This window comes from Orcinus orca, chromosome 20 (assembly GCF_937001465.1).
Source record: "Orcinus orca chromosome 20, mOrcOrc1.1, whole genome shotgun sequence".
NCBI lineage: Eukaryota > Metazoa > Chordata > Mammalia > Artiodactyla > Delphinidae > Orcinus > Orcinus orca.
In genome coordinates this window covers 19,352,723-19,371,061 of record NC_064578.1, presented here as the reverse complement: position 1 = coordinate 19,371,061, position 18,339 = coordinate 19,352,723, and the positions used below count along the sequence as shown (strand labels likewise).

General features: G+C 48.5%; 2 protein-coding genes and 1 non-coding gene across 20 annotated transcripts in view; 2 read left to right on the top strand and 1 right to left on the bottom strand.

The window, feature by feature from the left end:
• The window catches only part of CES2 (carboxylesterase 2), a 20,934-nt gene extending 11,416 nt beyond the window's left edge, over positions 1-9,518 (top strand). For 4 of the 18 annotated variants that reach the window (XM_049703834.1, XM_033407740.2, XM_049703831.1 and 1 more), the window contains 4 exons: positions 315-387; positions 832-1,014; positions 3,561-3,896; positions 8,801-9,517. In XM_049703834.1, coding sequence (XP_049559791.1) covers positions 315-387; positions 832-1,014; positions 3,561-3,896; positions 8,801-8,900 — 692 coding nt within the window. In that variant the 3' untranslated portion in view covers positions 8,901-9,517. Of the gene's footprint in view, positions 1-314; positions 388-831; positions 3,275-3,560; positions 3,897-6,607; positions 8,201-8,800 lie in introns of those variants that run through there. The other 14 variants (XM_004280882.4, XM_033407746.2, XR_004477463.2 and 11 more) reach the window with 13 other exon arrangements.
• On the top strand, positions 9,487-18,339 carry CES3 (carboxylesterase 3). Its single transcript, XM_033407658.2, has 4 exons — positions 9,487-9,518; positions 10,172-10,335; positions 10,496-10,565; positions 17,020-18,339. The coding sequence occupies exons 1-4, from the start codon at positions 9,487-9,489 to the stop codon at positions 17,222-17,224; spliced, it is 471 nt and encodes a 156-aa protein (XP_033263549.2). The 3' UTR covers positions 17,225-18,339.
• Positions 15,860-15,932, bottom strand: TRNAE-CUC (transfer RNA glutamic acid (anticodon CUC)). Its single transcript has one exon. It is a non-coding gene; the product is annotated as a tRNA-Glu (tRNA).

Here is an 18,339-nt window from a genome sequence, read left to right as displayed (position 1 = left end):
GCACGAACCCGTGTCCCCTGCATCGGCAGGCAGACTCTCAACCACTGCGCCACCAGGGAAGCCCCATATTTATTTCTTAAATGGCCTTCTGCTGTCAGAAGAAGGGAGCCTTCTGGGTCAGGGATGAGCCCAGTGTTGGGTCAGCCAGAGGCCGGGATGAATATATGGGGTTTGGGCAAGGAGAGGGCCTGGGGAGCGGGCAGAGAGCCAGGCCTTGGGATGGCAGGGAGGAGCCTGGGATGGGGTGAGGGGGAATGACCCACATGCCGGACTGGAGTTGCCCTAACTTGGACCCTTGTCCTCTTGCTCTGTAGTCCAACTCACTGAGGAGGAGGAGCTGCTGAGCAGGAAGATGATGAAGTATTGGGCCAACTTTGCTCGAAATGGGTGAGATGTCACACTCCTACTTTAACCTCCACGGTGGGGAGGGCAGGGCTTGAGCCCATCCTGGGCTCCCCTTGTCTGTGGTGACTTCATTAGCGGATGTGTCCTTAATTGCATGGCAGCCCCCTCCCCAGCTCCAGGACCCTCCTGGACAGAAAGGGGCCTTATGGGTGCTGGACACTCATTCCATCTTGGGGTGACCTGGATGGGGGGTGACAGTGCTGTTATCTGCAGAGCCTCCCTCTATCAGGAAGGGACAGAGGCCGCCCTGTCCCCTGCGGAGCTGACGCTCTGGTGGGAGGTAGTTTCTTTCCTCCTTCTGGAACCCCACCCCCATTCCCCAAGCTGGTTTGGCTGCCTTGCCTGACCCCAGTCACGGTGCTCTGTCTGGGCTGGGTAGGGCCCAGAGTGACCTTCACACTGCCCCACGGGAGGGCATGTCTACAGGAACCCCAACGGCGAGGGTCTGCCCCACTGGCCTGTGTTCAACCAGGAGGAGCAGTACATGCAGCTGAACACGCAGCCTGCAGTGGGCCGAGCCCTGAAGGCCCACAGGCTGCAGTTCTGGACGAAGATCCTACCCCAGAAGATACGGGAGCTAATGGAGGCCAAGGAGAAGCACACAGAACTGTAACTGCCTGCGTCTGGGGGGAGGGGGGTGGAGGGGTGGGCTTGAGTGTAGGTGGGGGTCTGCTGGATGTGCCCACACACACCCAGTGAGGAGCCAGTAGTTTTTTCCTTCATTCACATAGCCATTCATTCATTCATTCATTTGTCTACCCATCCATCCATCCAGCAAACATTGAAGAACCTACTGCATGATGTTCCCAAGCCTGCCATGGGTCCTCTCTTGTTAGACACAATCCATAAACCCTCCCAGGAAGCTGGATGAGCGAACCCCAATGGAAGTTTACCTTCCTCAACACCCCACTGGGCCCTGGGCCCTATCCTCCCTTCCTCACCTCCACTCCCACCCCACTCTCTTTCTCTTCTCCCTCTGAAGGAAGGTGCTTTGGGGCATGTCGCCCACACTTGGCTCTCAGCAAGGCCCCCATGCTTTCCATCTGTAAATGGCCAATAGAAGCCTGGATACCAGGAGCCTGGGAGCTCTGAGATCTCAGCCCCACTGAGGCTCCCAACTACTAAGAATGTAAATGTCCCTGTCCCCACTCATTGTCCCCCTAGATTAAGTGTCGTCTATCATTGACATTTAAACAACCTACTCATTCACTTATCAGTGTCCCACGGAGGTAACTGACGCCATTTTTTGTAGGAACTCAGAGTGGGCTTGTCCATGGGTCCCTGGAGCCTGGACCAGCTGCCCACTGGCCAGGAGAAGCAGGCAGGTTCCTCAGTCACTGCCTCCGGAAGTTTGTCTTCATTCTCAGTGGTTCTGCAGACACTGTAGGGCCCAAGCTTTACATGACTGTAGCACATCCATGGAGATGTTTATCTGTGGGATGTTTCCTGGAAGTAGGATTGAGGGGTCAGAAGATCCAGGCATATCTAGGGGAAGAGACTCTTGTCGGCTGGCTCCCAAGGGCCTCTTCATCCAGGGAGGTCTCCTCTTGCCTTTTAGAATTCCCCTTGCTACCCTGCCCCCCTCCCCCACCCCCTCTGCTGAGCATCACCCAACTCACCAATTCACTGTGGGTATCCACGTGATTAGTTTTCCTACTTATCTCATTGTTTTCCCCAAACTTTTATTCCCCCTGCACCATCTCCCGCCCACAAAAAAACCCTATCTTACATTTTATCTCAATATGTAGAGGTACCAGTTATGTTCACTCTGCCTGTTTGTGCCACCAAAGCACTTTCTCTCTATTATTAAGAAGCTGTATCCCTCTTCTCATAGCTCCAGGACTCCCTATCTCTGACCCTCTGGGCACCAGGTTTCCCAGGAGGAAGGTCCCCCTTCTTACTGCCCCACTATAGAGCCTCCTGAAGTTGGGCTTGAAGGTTGGAGATTCCTGCATTGCCAACTATGGCCACCAGATGGCAGGCTAGCATAACCTTAAGCTTGAGATGACCAACTCTGGAGCCGGAAGGAGCTTTCCTTCCAAAGAACACTGCCTGGTCCTAATGCTCCCCCCCCCACCCCCCCACCCCCGCATCCTGAAAGCATTTATTGAGCACCTATGGCATGCATGCCTCTGTTTTTCAGTACTGCATATGCACAGTATACTTCCCAAAAGTGGATTCCCAGAACTAATTTTTAGGACTAGTTTTAGTTAATCTTATTTTTTTTAACAGCTTTATTGTGGAATAATTTACATACAATCAAATTCACCCATTTTAGGTGTACTGTTTGATAAATTGGGATAAATGTATAAGACATACAACCACCATCACATCAAGTTTTAGGATGCATCCATTGCTCAGAAAAGTTCCTTTAGGGACTTCCCTAGCGGTCCAGTTGTTAGGACTTCGCCTTCTGATGCGGGGGGTGTGGGTTCAATCCCTGGTGGGGGAGCTGGGATCCCACATGCCTCGTGGCCAAAAAGCCAAAACATAAAATAGAGGCAATATTGTAACAAATTCAATAAAGACTTTAAAAATGATCCACATCAAAAAAAAAAATCTTAAAAAAAAAAAAGTTCCTTTACGCCACTTTGCACTGCCCTGACCCTGGTCCCTCACAACCACTAAATCGCTTTCTGTTGCTATAGTTTGCCTTTTCTAAAATGTCATAGAAATGAAATCATTCTTTTACCAGCTTCTGTCTCTTAGCATAATGTTTTTGAGATTCAACTAGTAGTTCTCTTTTCTTGCTGAATAGTATTCCATATATGACATGCCACATTTTATCCATTCATCCATTGATGGATATCTGAGTGATTTCTATTTTTTGGTTATTTTCAATAAAGTTGCTATGAACATTTTCAGATAAGTCCTTGTGTGGACGTATGCTTTCATTTTGTAAATAGTAAATATCTAAGAGTGGAATCGCAGGGTCATATAGAGAGTGTATGCTTAACTTTTAAAGAAGGTGCCAAACTGTCTTCCAAATTGACTGTTCCATTTCTGCACACCCACCGGCCATATAGGTGGGGTCCAATTGTTCCAGACCCTTGCCAACACTTGGTCTTATCAGTCTTTTACATTTGATTAATTTAATGGGTATGTAGTGGCATCTCGTGTGGTTGGTTACCTGCCTCTCTCTCTCTCTTTCTCAGTCTCCCTCTTTCTCATGAGGCCCTGAATGTACCTGTGTGTCAAGGTTATGGGAGAGGGAACAGCCTCACCAGGGAGGCTTCCAAAGAGGATTCAGGAAGCTGCGCTGGTTATTTCTGGCAGAAGTTTGATCCTCAGGCTCTCCAACTCGAGGTGCCAGCTGGAACCCCAGGAGAGGATCTGGCACCTAGTCCAGGCATGACCCTCACCCTGTCCCTCATTGAATCAGCACATCCAACTGTTGGAATCAGCAAATATTTGCCAGCGCCTCATTCTCTCCACCCATCCCCCCACCTCCCACTCCCGGCCAGCCATGTTCCTGACACTGAGGCCCAGAGGTAAGTCCTGCCCCGCCTTGGAGCGGGAGTCTCCCAAGCCAGCAGAGAGACAGACACCCTGAGAGACCCTGTCCTGACACAAGAACAGGCTCCCATTGGCTCTGGTTTCTCGCCTCGTGTTTTCACAATGTAACCTCACTTTAACCCTATGAGGTTGGTTCCTGTTATCATCACTGTTTTATGGATGACAAAACTAGGCCCAGAGCTGTGAAGTAACTTGTATTAGGTCACACAGCTGCCACTGGGCAGAGCCAGGATTCGAGTGCAGGAGGTCTGGCTCTTAAGTCACATCTTCCCTGCATTTGGAATGGGATTCGAGTTGTTAATAGCAGTCTTCCTGCCCCCTTTCCTCCATCATCCCTACCCCGGGTCTCAGGGCCACTGGAGGGAAGTGCCCTGCTTCTGCCCTGTCATTTGAGGGTCCTCTAAGAGAGCAGGCCTACCTGAGAGTCACCCCCAACATACACCCTGGGTATCCTCAGTCCTCGGGCCCCTTGGCAGAACTGCTCAGGCCCAAGGTGCTGAGGCTCTATAACGGCATCATCCAACCACTGTGGAAAAGAGCTTGTTTGTTTTTCAGAACATTAAACACAGAATTACCATATGACGAGCAATTCCATTCCTAGCTATACAGTCAAGAGAAATGAAAACATAAGACCACAGAGAAATGTATAAATAAATGTTTATAGCAGTATTATTCATAATAGTCAAAAGGTAGAAACAACCCAAATGCCCTTCAATGAATGAATGGATAAAAAAATTGTGGTGCAGCCACAGTGAAATATTATTCGGCCATGAAAAAGGAATGAAGTACTGATACGTGCTGCAACTTAGATGAACCTCAAAAACATGGTGCTAAGTGAAAGAAGCCAGACACAAAAGGTCACATATCGTATGATTGCTTTTATGTGATACATCCAGGATAGGTAAATCCATAGAGGCAGAGAGCAGATTAATGGTTTTCAGGTCATCAGGGGATGGGGGTATTGGTGTGTGAGGTGAGGGGGGTAGGGGTGGGAATGGAGAGTGACTACTTAATGGCTACAGGGTGTATTGCTGGGGAAGTGAAAGAGTTTTGTGACTAGAGAGATGCGGTAGTTACACAAAATTGCAAACACACTAAATGCCACTGAATTGTATACTTTATAATGGTTTATTGTATGTTATGTGAATTTCCATAAACTGTACATTTTTCAGCCAACTAGCTGTTTACTAAATATCCATGATGAAAGCTTTAGCCATGGAAAGTAACTCATATACCTTATGGAGACCTCTCCATTTCTTACATGTCGCCATTGGCGTAACACTTTCTGAAACTGCTCTGCCGATTTAAACTGCCACCAGCAAAGTATACAGGTGTCTTGTTTTGTTTTGGAAGTACTGCATGGCTTGCAGGATCTTAGTTCCCCAGCCGGGGATCAAACCCATGCCCCTTGCAGTGGAAGCACGGAGTCCTAACCACTGGACCGCCAGGGAAGTCCCTGGAGTCTACAAGTTTCATTGCAACTTTACCAGCATTTGCAGACCACAATTTTTAAATGTCAACTTTTTAAAAAAATATAAATTTATTTATTTTTGGCTGCGTTGGGTCTTCATGGCTGTGTGCGGGCTTTCTCTAGCTGCGGCGAGCAGGGGCCACTCTTAGTTGCGGTGCGCAGGCCTCTCAATGCAGTGGCCTCTCTTGTTGCGGAGCACAGGCTCCAGGCGCGGGGGGCTTCAGCACCCACGGCTCGCAGACTCCAGAGCGCAGGCTCAGCAGTTGTGGCGCACGGGCCCAGTTGCTCTGCACAATGTGGGATCGTCCCGGACCAGGGATCGAACCTGTGTCCCCTGCATTGGCAGGCAGACCCTTAACCACTGCACCACCAGGGAAACCCAAATCTCAACTTTTTTTTTAAATGTAATTTACATACCATAACATTTACCCCTTTAGAGTGTACAGTTCAGTGGTTTTTAGTATATTCACAAAGTTGTGCAACCATCACCACTATCTTATTCCAGAACATTTGCATCAGCATCACCCAAAAACAAGCCGGTGCCCATTAGCAGTCACGTCCCATCCCTCCCCGCACCACCACCCCGAGACCCTGATAATCGCGCATCTACTTTCTGTCAAATCTATGGATTTGCCTATTCTGGACATTTCATAGAATAGAATCACACAATATATGGGTTTTGGGTTTTTTATGGGGGGAGTTGTTTGGTTTTTAAATACTGTTTATTTACTTTGGCTGTGCCAGGTCTTAGTTGCGGCATGCGGGATCTTTTAGTTGCGGCATGCAAACTCTTAGTTGTGGCATGCATGTAGAATCTAGTTCCCCAAGCAGGGATGGAACTGGGCCCCCCTGCATTGGAGGCTCAGAGTCTTACCCACTGGACCACCAGGGAAATCCCAGTATATGGTTTTTTGTGTATGACTCCTTTCATCTAATATAATGTTTTCAAGGTTCATGTATGTTGTAACAGATATCAGTACTTCATTCCTTTCTGTGGCTGAATAGTCTACTGTATGGATATACCACATTTTGTTTATCCATCCATCAGTTGATAGGCAGTTGGGTTGTTTCCACATTTTTGGCTCTTATGGATTCCCCTACTAAGAACATTTATGTACCAGTTTTTGTGCAAACATATGACTTAATTTCTCTTGGTTATATACTTAGGAATGGAAACTCTGGGTCATACAGCAACTCTTTGTTTCATCATTTCAGGAACTGCTGAACTGTTTTCCAAAGTAGCTGCACCATTTTACGTTCCCACCAGCAGTGTGTGAGGATTTCAATCACTCCACATCCTTGCCAATGCTTGTTAATATCTTTTGTTTTGATTGTAGTCATCCCAGTGGGTGTGAAGTGGTATCTCATTGTGGTTTTGAGTTGCACTTCCCTAGTGACTAAAATAGTGAACATCTTTTCATGCGCTTATTGGCCCTTTTTATATCTCCTTTGGAGAAATGTCTTCTGAAATCTTTTGACCATTTGGATTATTTGCCTTTTTATTGTTGAGTGGTAAAGATTTACGTATATTCTAGATACAAGTCTCTTATCCAATATATGATTTGCAACTATTTTTCCCATTCTGTGGGTTGTCTTTTCACTTTGCTGACAGTAACCTTTGCAACACAAAAATTCTTTATTTTGATGAGGTTTAATTTATTTTTTCTTTTGTTGCTTGGCCTTTTTGTGTCATATCTAAAAAATGATTGCTTAATCCAAGGTCATAAAGATTTACCTCTATGATTTCTTCTAAGAATTTTATAGTTTTAGCTGTTACATGAATGAATTACATTCATCTGAAGTTAATTTTTGTATATGGTATGAATTAGGGATTCTTTTGCATGTGGTTTTCCAGCTGTCCCTACATCTTTTGTTGAAAAAACCCTATTCTTTACTTATTGAACTGTCTTGGTGCCCTTACTGAAAATCAATTGGTCATGAATGAAGGAGCTTGTTTCTGGGCTTTCAGTTCTACTCTGTTAATTTTTATGTCTATCCTTATGCTACTACCACACTATCTTGATTACTGTAGTTTTGTAGTAAGTTTTGAAATTGGGAAGTGTGAATTCCCCAGCTTTGTTCTTCTTTTTCAGGGTTGCCATATTATTTTGCCAGAGTTGCCATAACAAAGGACCACAGTCTGGGTGACTTAAACAAGAGAAGTTAATTGTCTCACAATCCTAGAGGCTACAAGTCTGAAATCAAGGTGTTAGCAGGGTTGGTTCCTTCTGAGTGCTGTGTGAGAGAGTCCATGCCTCTTTCCTAGTTTCTGGTAGCCTTACACATTCCTTGGCTTATAGATGGCATTCTCCCTCTGGCTTCACATTGTCTTCCCTCTGACCCGTCTGTCTCTGTGTCTAAATTTCCCCCTTTTACAAGGACACCAGGCATATTAGACTAGGGCCCACCTCTGTAATCATCTTAATTTGACTAACGGCCTTATCTTTAAATAAGGTCACATTCTGAGGTACTGGGGGTTATGACTCCACATATATTTTACGTGGAGACACATATCAATCCATAATAATTGTTCGGCTATTCTGGGTCCCTTGCATTTCCAAGTGAATTATGATCGGCTTGTTCATTTCTGAAAAAAAAAAAAAAGCTGAGATTCTCATAGGGATCACACTGAATGTATAGATCAGTTTGGGAAGTATTACCATTTTAACAATATTAAGTCTTCTAACCCATGAACATGGAACATCTTTCCATTTAGTTACGTCTTCTTTAATTTCTCTCAATTATGTTTTCTAGTTTTTAATGTACAGTCTTGAACTTCCCTTATTAAATTTATTCCTAAGTATTCTATTCTTTTTGATGCTATTGTAAATGGAATGGTTTTCTTAATATCATCTTCAGATTGTTCATTGCTAGTGTATAGAAACACAATTGGTTTTTGGTTTTTTTTTGTTTGTTTTTTTTTGTGGTACGCGGGCATCTCACTGTTGTGGCCTCTCCCGCTGTAGAACACAGGCTCCGGACGCGCAGGCTCAGAGGCCATGGCTCACGGGCCCAGCCGCTCTGCGGCATGTGGGAGCTTCCCGGACTGGGGCACGAACCCGTGTCCCCTGCATCGGCAGGCGGACCCTCAACCACTGCGCCACCAGGGAAGCCCTAGACTGCCCCTTAATGAGCACATACTCTCTGCCAGGAACTGTGTTGTGCTGAGCACTGGGACAGGCATTCATCTCCTTTGATCCTCATTACAACCCTGTGAAGTAGGGACTTTCATTATCCTTATTTTACAGATGAGGAAACTGAGGCTCCAGGTCTCATGATGGGTAAAGGGCAGAGGCAGAGCTTGAGCCAGTTGTCTGATCCCAGAGCTTCAGCTATTAAGATTGCATTGTCAGATGTGAAACCAGGTGGACCTGGGGTCAAATCCCAACCCTAGCTACTTGTCCACAGTTATCCTAACCCCTCTGAGCCCATTTCTTCACCTGTAAATGGGGATGATACATCCCACCCATGTGAGCTGTTTAAGAAGGATACTGGATGCTGCATTTGAAGAGTCTACCAAGGAGCTGGTATCCAGGAGGTGCTCAATCTATGTTCATTTCCCTTCTTTGAGACCCCCCAGAGCCCTCCTCATTCACACAACCTCATCACTGCTCTCTGGAGCCATGGGGAGTGCCCATGATTTGTTCTCTCACTAACTTCCTGGTTAACTTCAACTGAGCACGTGCTCCAGGCCAGAATGCTGTGCTTCACATAGGCTGCCAAACAACCTTCCAGGGAGGAGCTACCTTCCAGAGAGGCTCAGCAACCTGTCTGAGGTCACACAGCCAAGCAGTGATTGCAGAGCTAGCATTTTACTCCAGATCTGACCTTATCCCTCCCAGACACCATCTAGAACCCCCAAGGGCAGCAAGTGGCTAGCTCCTGGCACATGAGCCCTGGGACATGAGACAGGCCAGGCAGGAGGGTGTGGAGCTTCTTGGGAGGGTCTGCTGTGGCTGTGGGACCTGAGCAGGCCTCTTGCCCCAGGATATGCCCAGTGAGGTGATGCCACCATTATAGATGAATACCTACGCAGCAGCTCAGATGGACAAGCCAAATGAGAAGCCTTCCAGGAATTGATAAGCAACGTTGTCATGAACATTGAATTTTTCCAGAAACCTCCAAGGTAAGCCTATCCCTGTCTACCTGTCCCACCTTTCCCACCTGGGCCCAGGAGCTGAGTTATCACAAGTGACATGGTGCCACGCTCCACTGCTACCCCCACTCTCCACTTCATCTCAGGGATGCAGTGTCACAGCAATGAGAGGCGACTCTGGCAGGGCACTCTGCAGAGGAGAAAACCAAGGCACAGAGAGGTGCAGTGACTTGCCAAAGGTCACCCAGCAGGACTTATCACCAATTCTCAGGGATTCAATTGACTCATGAGTGATTTCTTCTGCTTTCAGCCCTTCTCCTGGGAGAAAAGTCTTGCTTCCTCCAAACCTCATGGCTAATCTCTAACACAGTCCTAGAACAGCTCCAGGTTCCTGTCTTTGTGACCTCCGGCAGATACCTAACCCTTCTGTGCCTCAGTCTCCTTGTTTGTAAAATGGCAATAATAATACATAATGAGCGAATCCATAGGTTTTTATGAGGATAAAATGAACAGTGACACATAAAGTACATGGAATGGTGCTCAACACCTAGCAAGCGCTCAGGAAAGGCTTGCTGTTCACCATTTTGTCATCATCATTATTATTACTTGTATTGGTGTTATGATGAGCCTGGCTTACCAAAGATAGGACCTGATCAGGCTGTGGGTATCTACTTCTCATCCAGCCATCTCTCCACAGATTCTGGGGTCTCCATCTTTTTCTATGAGTTCCAGCATCGACCCAGTTCTTTTGCGAAGATCAAGCCGGCCTGGGTGCGGGCTGATCATGGGGCTGAGAAGACCTTCATCTTCGGGGGTCCTTTCCTCATGGATGAGAGCTCCACGCTGGGTGAGGATGAACAGACACAAGATCCTTAGGCTGCCGGCTCCACCAGGGTAGGGCGGGGCATGCAGGAACAGAGGTCTCAGGTCATCAGTGGGGACCCTTGAGTCTCCTCCAGGACCCACGTGACCTTGATCCAGGTCTGTCCCTCTCATAACCTTTCCAGAAGCCACAGGGGAGGAGCAGGAGCTGAGCCTCACCATGATGGCCCAGTGGACCCACTTCTCCTGGACAGGGTGAGTAAGCAAAGAGGCATGCCTGGCTTTCGGCCTAGACTACTCAGATCTGCCTCCCAGGGAGCAATACAGGAGACCTTTGTCTTCATTCATTCCTCCCAGCCAGGTATCCCAATGGCAAGGGGCTGCCTCCTTGGCCCCCATTCAACTGTTCAGAGCAATACCTGGAAATCAGCCTGGTGCCACAGGTCAGCCAGAAGCTAAGGAAGGCCCGACAGCAGTTCTGGGCAGAGACACTTCCCACCAAGATTGGGCAGTGGCAGCAGAAGCAGAAGGGCAGGAAGGCCCAGGGGGAGCTCGGAGGCAGGTCCTGGGTCTTCTGGGCTGGGGGCCAACCCGAGGGGTGGCCACATCCCAACAAGGCAGCCTCCTTCACCCCTGCTAAGAGACTTTAACCCAAACCGGGCTGATGGGTGGTCATGTCCCTTAAAGCATCAGCCCCTCCATGACTCCTTTGACATATCACCTACTTCCCATCTACAGGGCCTTTGCCAAACTTCTCCTTCTTCCCACTTGCTTCATGGCGAGGTCCAGCTCACACCTCAAGCTCCCCAGAGGACCCTCCTCCTCTAGGAAGTCTTCCCTGCCTTCTCTGGTCCTGGCCCTATCTGTGTCCATTACAGCATAGCCCACTCTAAGCTAGCATTGTCAGTGTCATTGTCAGTGTTTCTGTCCTCCTCTGAGAAGCTCTCTGAGTGTGGAAATCAGCCTGACCCCACTCTGCATCTCCCATAGTAGGATCAGTCAGGACTTGGAATCAGAGGATGCTTGGTGAGTGAGTGAAAGACTGAGAAAGTGTGAGAACGGTGACTGCTGGACTTGAACCCAGGCCCTTTAGGCACCACAGCTCTGCTTAGTTCTGCACAGGTGTTGTCCTCCCTGACCAGAAGAGTGGGCGGACTCCGACGGCAGAGACCTGGAGTCAGAGGAGTCCTGAGGCATAAGGGGATCCAGCCGAGAACAGATCTCAGGCCCCACAGGCCTCTGACTAGGGCTGAGGGAAGTCCCTTTGTCCGTGCTGCCCAGTCTTGGCCCTTGTACAAGGCAGAGCAGAGTCCAGCAGGGCCAGAGCCCTGACCCTTGGACGTGAGATGCAAGCTTCCCAGCGCCAGCACCTCACCCCTTTATGGCCTGCCTGGGCTCTTTCCTCCCGCTCCAGCTAGGGAAGATCACCTTCTGGGCTGCTTGGCACAGGTCGCGGAGCACCCACCGGGACACAGGAGAACAGGTTGGGGGAGGCATCTGGACTAGTGCATCAGTCAGGCTGTTGTCACGAGGTAGACGAGGTCTACCCACTCAGGCTACAACAGGTAAGAAGCAGCCAGAGGTTTTTGAGTAGGGGGGCACACATTTCTTTTTTTGAGGATCAATGCACCGTTCCCTTGAGAAATCTGGATTTTAATACATATCACAATGACTTCCCCTGCCCCCGCTGAATCCCATCCTGCCGACTCTGGTCCCACACGTACCCTTCCTCAGTCTGACTAAGTTCCTGGCTGCTGACGGTTACATGAAAAACACTTGCAGGTGAGACCAGTTGTGTTTGGGGAAAGTTTATCTGGGGCAGAAAAGAGAGTCATAAACCAGAGGAGTTCTGAGTCCTGCCATTCCTCTGCTCAAAAGCTCCCTGTCGCCCCCGGGGCAAGTTCAAGTTCTTTATACCGGCCTTGAAGGCCTCCTATTCTTCTCCCCTCTTTCCACCAGGAAACTTGCCCCCACAAGCTGATAAGAGAGCCTGACAGGTTAAACAGGCCCCATTCACAGTGTGTCACCGGGGACGGGATGCAAAGGGCTATAGGCGTGAGGAGGCATAGACCGGCTGTGACTTGGGACAGGGGAGGGGGGACATCTAAACTGAGACCTGAAGGACAAGCAGAAGTTGCACAGGCCAGAAGAGTAGGTTCGAGGGATGGGAACAAAGAGGAAGGGTGTTCCTGGTAGAGGGAACGGCAGGAACAAAGGCCTGGAGGTTGAGATGTGCTGAGAAAACACAGTTCTGTACATCTGGAGAGGCCAGCAAAGACCAGACTGTGAGGGCCCTTGTGGGCTCGACTGGTAACCCGGGGATGACATGAACAGGTTGGAGGTTGTGGGTGAGAGCGCGGACAGGGAGAGCAGGGAGGGGGTCAGTGGGGGCTTCCGGGTAGGTGGAAGGCACTGGTGGGCTCTAGATATAGAAGTGACAGGCAGACCTGGTATCCAAGGGGACACAAAGGTGGGAGAAGGAAGACTTCCCGGGGCTGCGTGGAGGCGGGCAGGACTGGGCTGGGAATCAAGGGCTCGGTTTTGACCATGCTGGATGTACAAACAGGCCTCTTCCTGCGGGCTTGAGGGTGCAGCACACCTGGCAACCACGGGGAGGCAGGGGTTGTTGGGCGGGGGACGTCACCAGCTTTGGTGTCACCATTGCCAAAGGGCTCTGAGGGGTTGGGCAAGCCTGCTGGTGAGGCCTCAGACCCTGTCTCACTGCCAACTTTCCCTGCCTCTCCTCCTCCTCCCCCCAGCTTCTAGGATTTTCTCCTCACGGGGAGGGAGGGGAATGGCCTGGCACGGCCCCAGTGGCTTGGGGGAGTGCTCAGACAAGGGGTGCTCCTGGGATTCCAGTCTTCTTGCCTCTCTATTCTCCTTTCCCTGGGCCACTACTCACGGAACTCCCCTCCCCTGCCGGCCAGGGCATCCTCCGTCCACCGATGGCCCTGCCCCAGGACCCAGCAGCCACAGAGCTCAGGGGAGCAAGCCAGGGGCACCCACAAACTCAGACGGAACAGGCCCTGCAGGGCAGGGACTGGTAGACCCAGGGAGCCTCTCCGTGGCAGGGTGACAGGAAGGGTCCTGTGAGCACTGTGTGTGAGCACCAGGGGGTACTGCAGGATCAGATATGCACACCTGGACCCAGCCACCAGGCAAGGGACTGGTAGATGCTCCCAGTAGACACGGGCAAGCATGTACGTACCCAGCGCCAGACACAGATACTCACACACAGAGGGACAGGCCAACAGCTCAGCCTCTCCTGGGGGCAGCAGGGCAGGGACATTTAGACGTCTGGGAGGATGGGTGGTAGAGAGCTGGGAGTGTGGACATTTATATTTACATTTTAATAAAATGTATCTTATAATTTACATAATTTTATATGTTTATAATTGTATATTTATAGTCTTTATAAAATTAATATTATATAAAAGTCGTATTATATTAGTATATATATATTAGTGTATGTGTGTGTGTGTGTGTGTGTAAAACCATCATGTAACCACCAACCAGATCAAGATCTACAACATTTCCAGCAGCCGACATGCCCCTTCCCAGTCAATACCCTCAAAGTAACCACTGTTCTGACCTCTATCATAAATAAGTTTTGCCCATATTAATGCATTTTAAAAAATGTTTTTTTTGGCCACATCACGCAGCATGCATGATCTTAGTTCCCCAACCAGGGATCAAACCTGTGCCCCCTGCAGTAGAAGCGGAGTTTTAACTGCTGGACCACCAGGGAAGTCCCTGCATTAAAAATTTTTTTAACTTGAGAGAAACTTCGCTAAAACCGCTTTTAGCATTTTGGCACATTTTCTCTTAGTTTTTTTATTGCATATTTGTATATAGCTGTGATATTAGCATGCATACAATTTTATACTCTGCTTTTATTCACTTAAAATCATACCATAAACAGTTTATAACTTAAGTTTATAGTTATATTTATGTTGCCTGGTCCCCAGATACAAATAATGCTTCCCGTACTCACGATAGCATATATGACTATGGTTCATAAAAGTCTTTCTTTTAATGCGTTTCTGACTATTTTCATAAGGGTGGGACCCCTTATGAAAATAGTCAGAAAACTATGTGAACATTTTATGGCTCTTATACATTTTGCCAAATTATTTTCCTGCGGTGGTGTATCAATTTATCCTACACTAACAGTATATGTGAATGTCCTTTTCATTGTATCTTTGCCACAATTGGGTACCACCATTTGTAATTTATTAGTGGGAATTGTGACTCCTGGTTTTAATTAACATTTTATGACTACTAAAAATGTGGAATATTGTTTTCATAAGTGCTTACATATTGCCTCTGGATAGCAGAGCTGGGATGGAGACCACTCCACCTCAGCTCCTGTTCAGGGGTGTAGAGCACTCTGTCACGTACTTAGGTGCCCCCAGTGGCTGGGGTGAGGACAGTAAAACACTACTGTTGGGCTTCCCTGGTGGCGCAGTGGTTGAGAGTCCGCCTGCCGATGCAGGGGACGCGGGTTTGTGCCCCGGTCCGGGAAGATCCCACATGCCGCGGAGCAGGTGGGCCTGTGAGCCATGGCCGCTAAGCCTGCGCGTCTGGAGCCTGTGCCCCGCAATGGGAGAGGCCACAACAGTAAGAGGCCCACGTACCACAAAAACAAAAAACAAAAAACACTACTCTTTAGAGCAGAACTCTGATGTGAGCCATTCTGTGTCACTTTGGGCAAGTTATATAACCCTTTGAACTTCCATCCACGTTTGTGTAGTGGGAACATAGTAACAGTTACCTTATAAATGTTTTAGGAGGATGAGGTAAAAATGGTACATAAGTGTTTGGCACAGCGCCAAGCTATAATCAAGGCTCAGTCAATCACAGCCGTTGGCTATTCAATAAGTGGACCCAGAATTCAGGGCAAATCTGGGTACTATGATAGACCTTGGCCTCCTGGCTCTGTCCTGTGAGACCTCAGGCTGGTCACTGATCATCTCTGGGCCTCCAAGCCTCACCCCACTCCTCCCAGGGCAAATGAGAAGCCTATGTGAGAGGACCATGTGAAAGGGCTTTGTAAATTGCAAAGGGCTACATACACAGAGGAGATTTGAGATGGCTCCATGCTGCCACTGACCTGCCTCCATGCCTGAAGGGCCACCATTACAGCCAATTCTTTGTGCCTGGATATTGCTTATGTAAGACCAGGAGAGACCTGGGGATGTGGGCAGAGAGGTATTTTTGGCCAGCTGCAGCTGGGGTGTGAGGGCGTGTTCACACCACACCAATACCAAATGCTGTCCCAAACAGCAGTTGCGTCAAAGTCTCCTAGAGAGGGTTGCAAATCTAATTTCCTGATGCAACCTGAGATTTCCTTTCAGAGGGTGTAGGGGGGACCTAAGAATCTGAATTTCCCAATGATTCCCCCAGGTGATTCTCATGCACAATCAAGTTCAATAAAATTTGGATCAGATTTGCCTTCTGTCACTTTGCAGAGTGAGCCTCCAGGGGACCAGGGCACAGAAAAATTCAGGGTTTTTTTTTTTTTTTCCATGTGGCTTGTGAGATCTTAGTTCCCTGACCAGGGATTGAACCCGGGCCCTCGGCAGTGAGAGTGCAGAGTCCTAACCACTGGACCACCAGTGAATTCCCAAAAAATTCAGTTTTGATAAATGGGGTGGAGGAGAAAGAAAGGACAGGGGTGCTTCAGGAAGGGGCAACAAATGAGAGGTCTCAGTGACCCTCGGCAACAGGAGCGAGGCAGGGTGAGGGCGTAGAACAAGAGGTGTCCATTGGCAGAGTCTAAATTCAACTTGGTGTAGTTTGTATCCATTGCAAGAGCTAGCTATGGTGTAGGTATGCTTGTAGTGTACAGATGTGAATGTATGCTACATATGGATACACTGTAACCTATATATAACTATACTTATATGCATGTGGGCACACATTTTTTAAAGATTAATTAATTAATTAATTTTTAACTTTATTTTTGGCTGTGTTGGGTCTTCATTGCTGCACGCGGGCTTTCTCTAGTTGCGGTGAGTGGGGGCTACCCTTCGTTGAGGTGCACAGGCTTCCCATTGTCGTGACTTCTCTTGTTGTGGAGCATGGGCTCTAGGCGCTCGGGCTTCAGTGGTTGTGGAGCCAGGCACGCTCCACGGCATGTGGGATCTTCCCGGGCCAGGGCTCGAACCCATGTCTCTTGCATTGGCAGACGGATTCTTAACCACTGCGCCACCAGGGAAGCCCTGGGCATGCATTTAACTCTTGTGTTCCCCCATGTTTTTTTTTTGTAAATGAGCTGTGCTCATATATACCCATGTGTGTATAAATTTGCGTGTACATGTAAATATTAATGTGAGTGTGGATATATGTATGAGAATGCATATATGTGTGTGATTTCTTCCCAGAAAAATGCCAGGCAGATGTTAGCAACAAGAAAGATATATAGTCATACCAATATCAGACAAACAGAAATCAAAATAAATGACACATTTATTGACATTAAATGACCAACCGAAAAGTATTCATATAACAGACATGAACTTTTATGCATCTACCAACATAACTTTGAAATCTTAAATCAAATAACGATAGAGAAAACTACTAAGAGGAACACAGACAAAGAAGACAAATACACAATTGTGAAAAGCTTCAAGCTGGTGCTGGTGCCTGTGGCGGATGGGCCAAGGTGTTTTCGGTGTCCAGGGTGACCCTTCTTCTCTCTTCCTAGGTGCCTTGCATACCAAGGAGCCTCTAGTGGTTACCAAATATGGGACCCTCCAAGAAAGCAGGTACATGTGGGGAAGACACCCATCAATGCCTTCCTAGGAGTTCCCTTCTACAGACCTCCTGTGGGTGCCTGCAGGTTCACTGCCCCAGAACCCCCAGAGCCCTGGGAAGGAATCAGAGATGCTACCACCTATGCCCCAGTGTAAGAGCCAGAGGACTGTCAGCTGGGATGTGGGCAGACCCTGAGGAAGGCGGTGAACCTATGCCTGCCTCTGGGCAGGGGTTTGAACAACCCACTGAAAAGAGTGCTCTGTGTGGCCACAGGCAGTCCTGGCAACCATTCTGGGCCTCAGTTTCCAAACCTATATAATGAAGTGGCTGGTCCAGATGGTGTTTAAGGCACTGATAATGCTGTTCTTGATTCTCTCATGGGAGAGCTCCAGGCAAGGAGGAGGTGCATACTGACTGTGCCCCCAGGACCTGCTGGGGAGCTGAGTTTCCCTAAATGTGTGTGAGGAGCAGTACACACACACACACACACACACACACACACACACACACACACACACACAGAGTGAACCCTGAGCTCTTCCCTCTTCCTTGGTGCTTGAACCTAAGAACAAGCCCACGTGGCACCACCAGCCCTTCCCTGCAGAAGGAGGCCAAAATGGGGAGGGCATGGGCTCAGTTTCAGTTTTAATGTCCCAGGGTCTCAGTGCAACCTCTAGCTGGGCTCAAGCCCTGAATCACATGAGCATGTTGGGACAATGGCTGCCCTTTGACGCACTGGGCTTGGCAGTTTACCAAGAACAAGTGTATTTACTGTTTACATAGACCATTGAGTAACCCACTGTCCAGAACATTCTGTGGCGAACATTAACAATGTTCAGCATCAGTTGGATAAAGTATTGGCTTTAGAAAAATGTCTACTGTGAGAACCTGGGTGTCAGGTGATATAGAAAACTACAACTACCACACTGGATGTCTAGTTGTTAAAAACACGGTGTCCACTGTTTTTTTTTTTTTTTTTGCGGTACGCGGGCCTCTCACTGTTGCGGCCTCTCCCGTTGCAGAGCACAGGCTCCAGACGCGCAGGCTCAGCGGCCATGGCTCACGGGCCCAGCCGCTCCGCGGCATGTGGGATCTTCCCGGACCGGGGCACGAACCCCCGTCCCCTGCATCGGCAGGCAGATTCTCAACCACTGCACCACCAGGGAAGCCCAAAAACACGGTGTCCACTGTTAGAACATGATTGACTGTTACTAGAACACTGGCATGTTGGTTGTTAAAACACTGGCCATCACTGACAGAAACCAAGGTA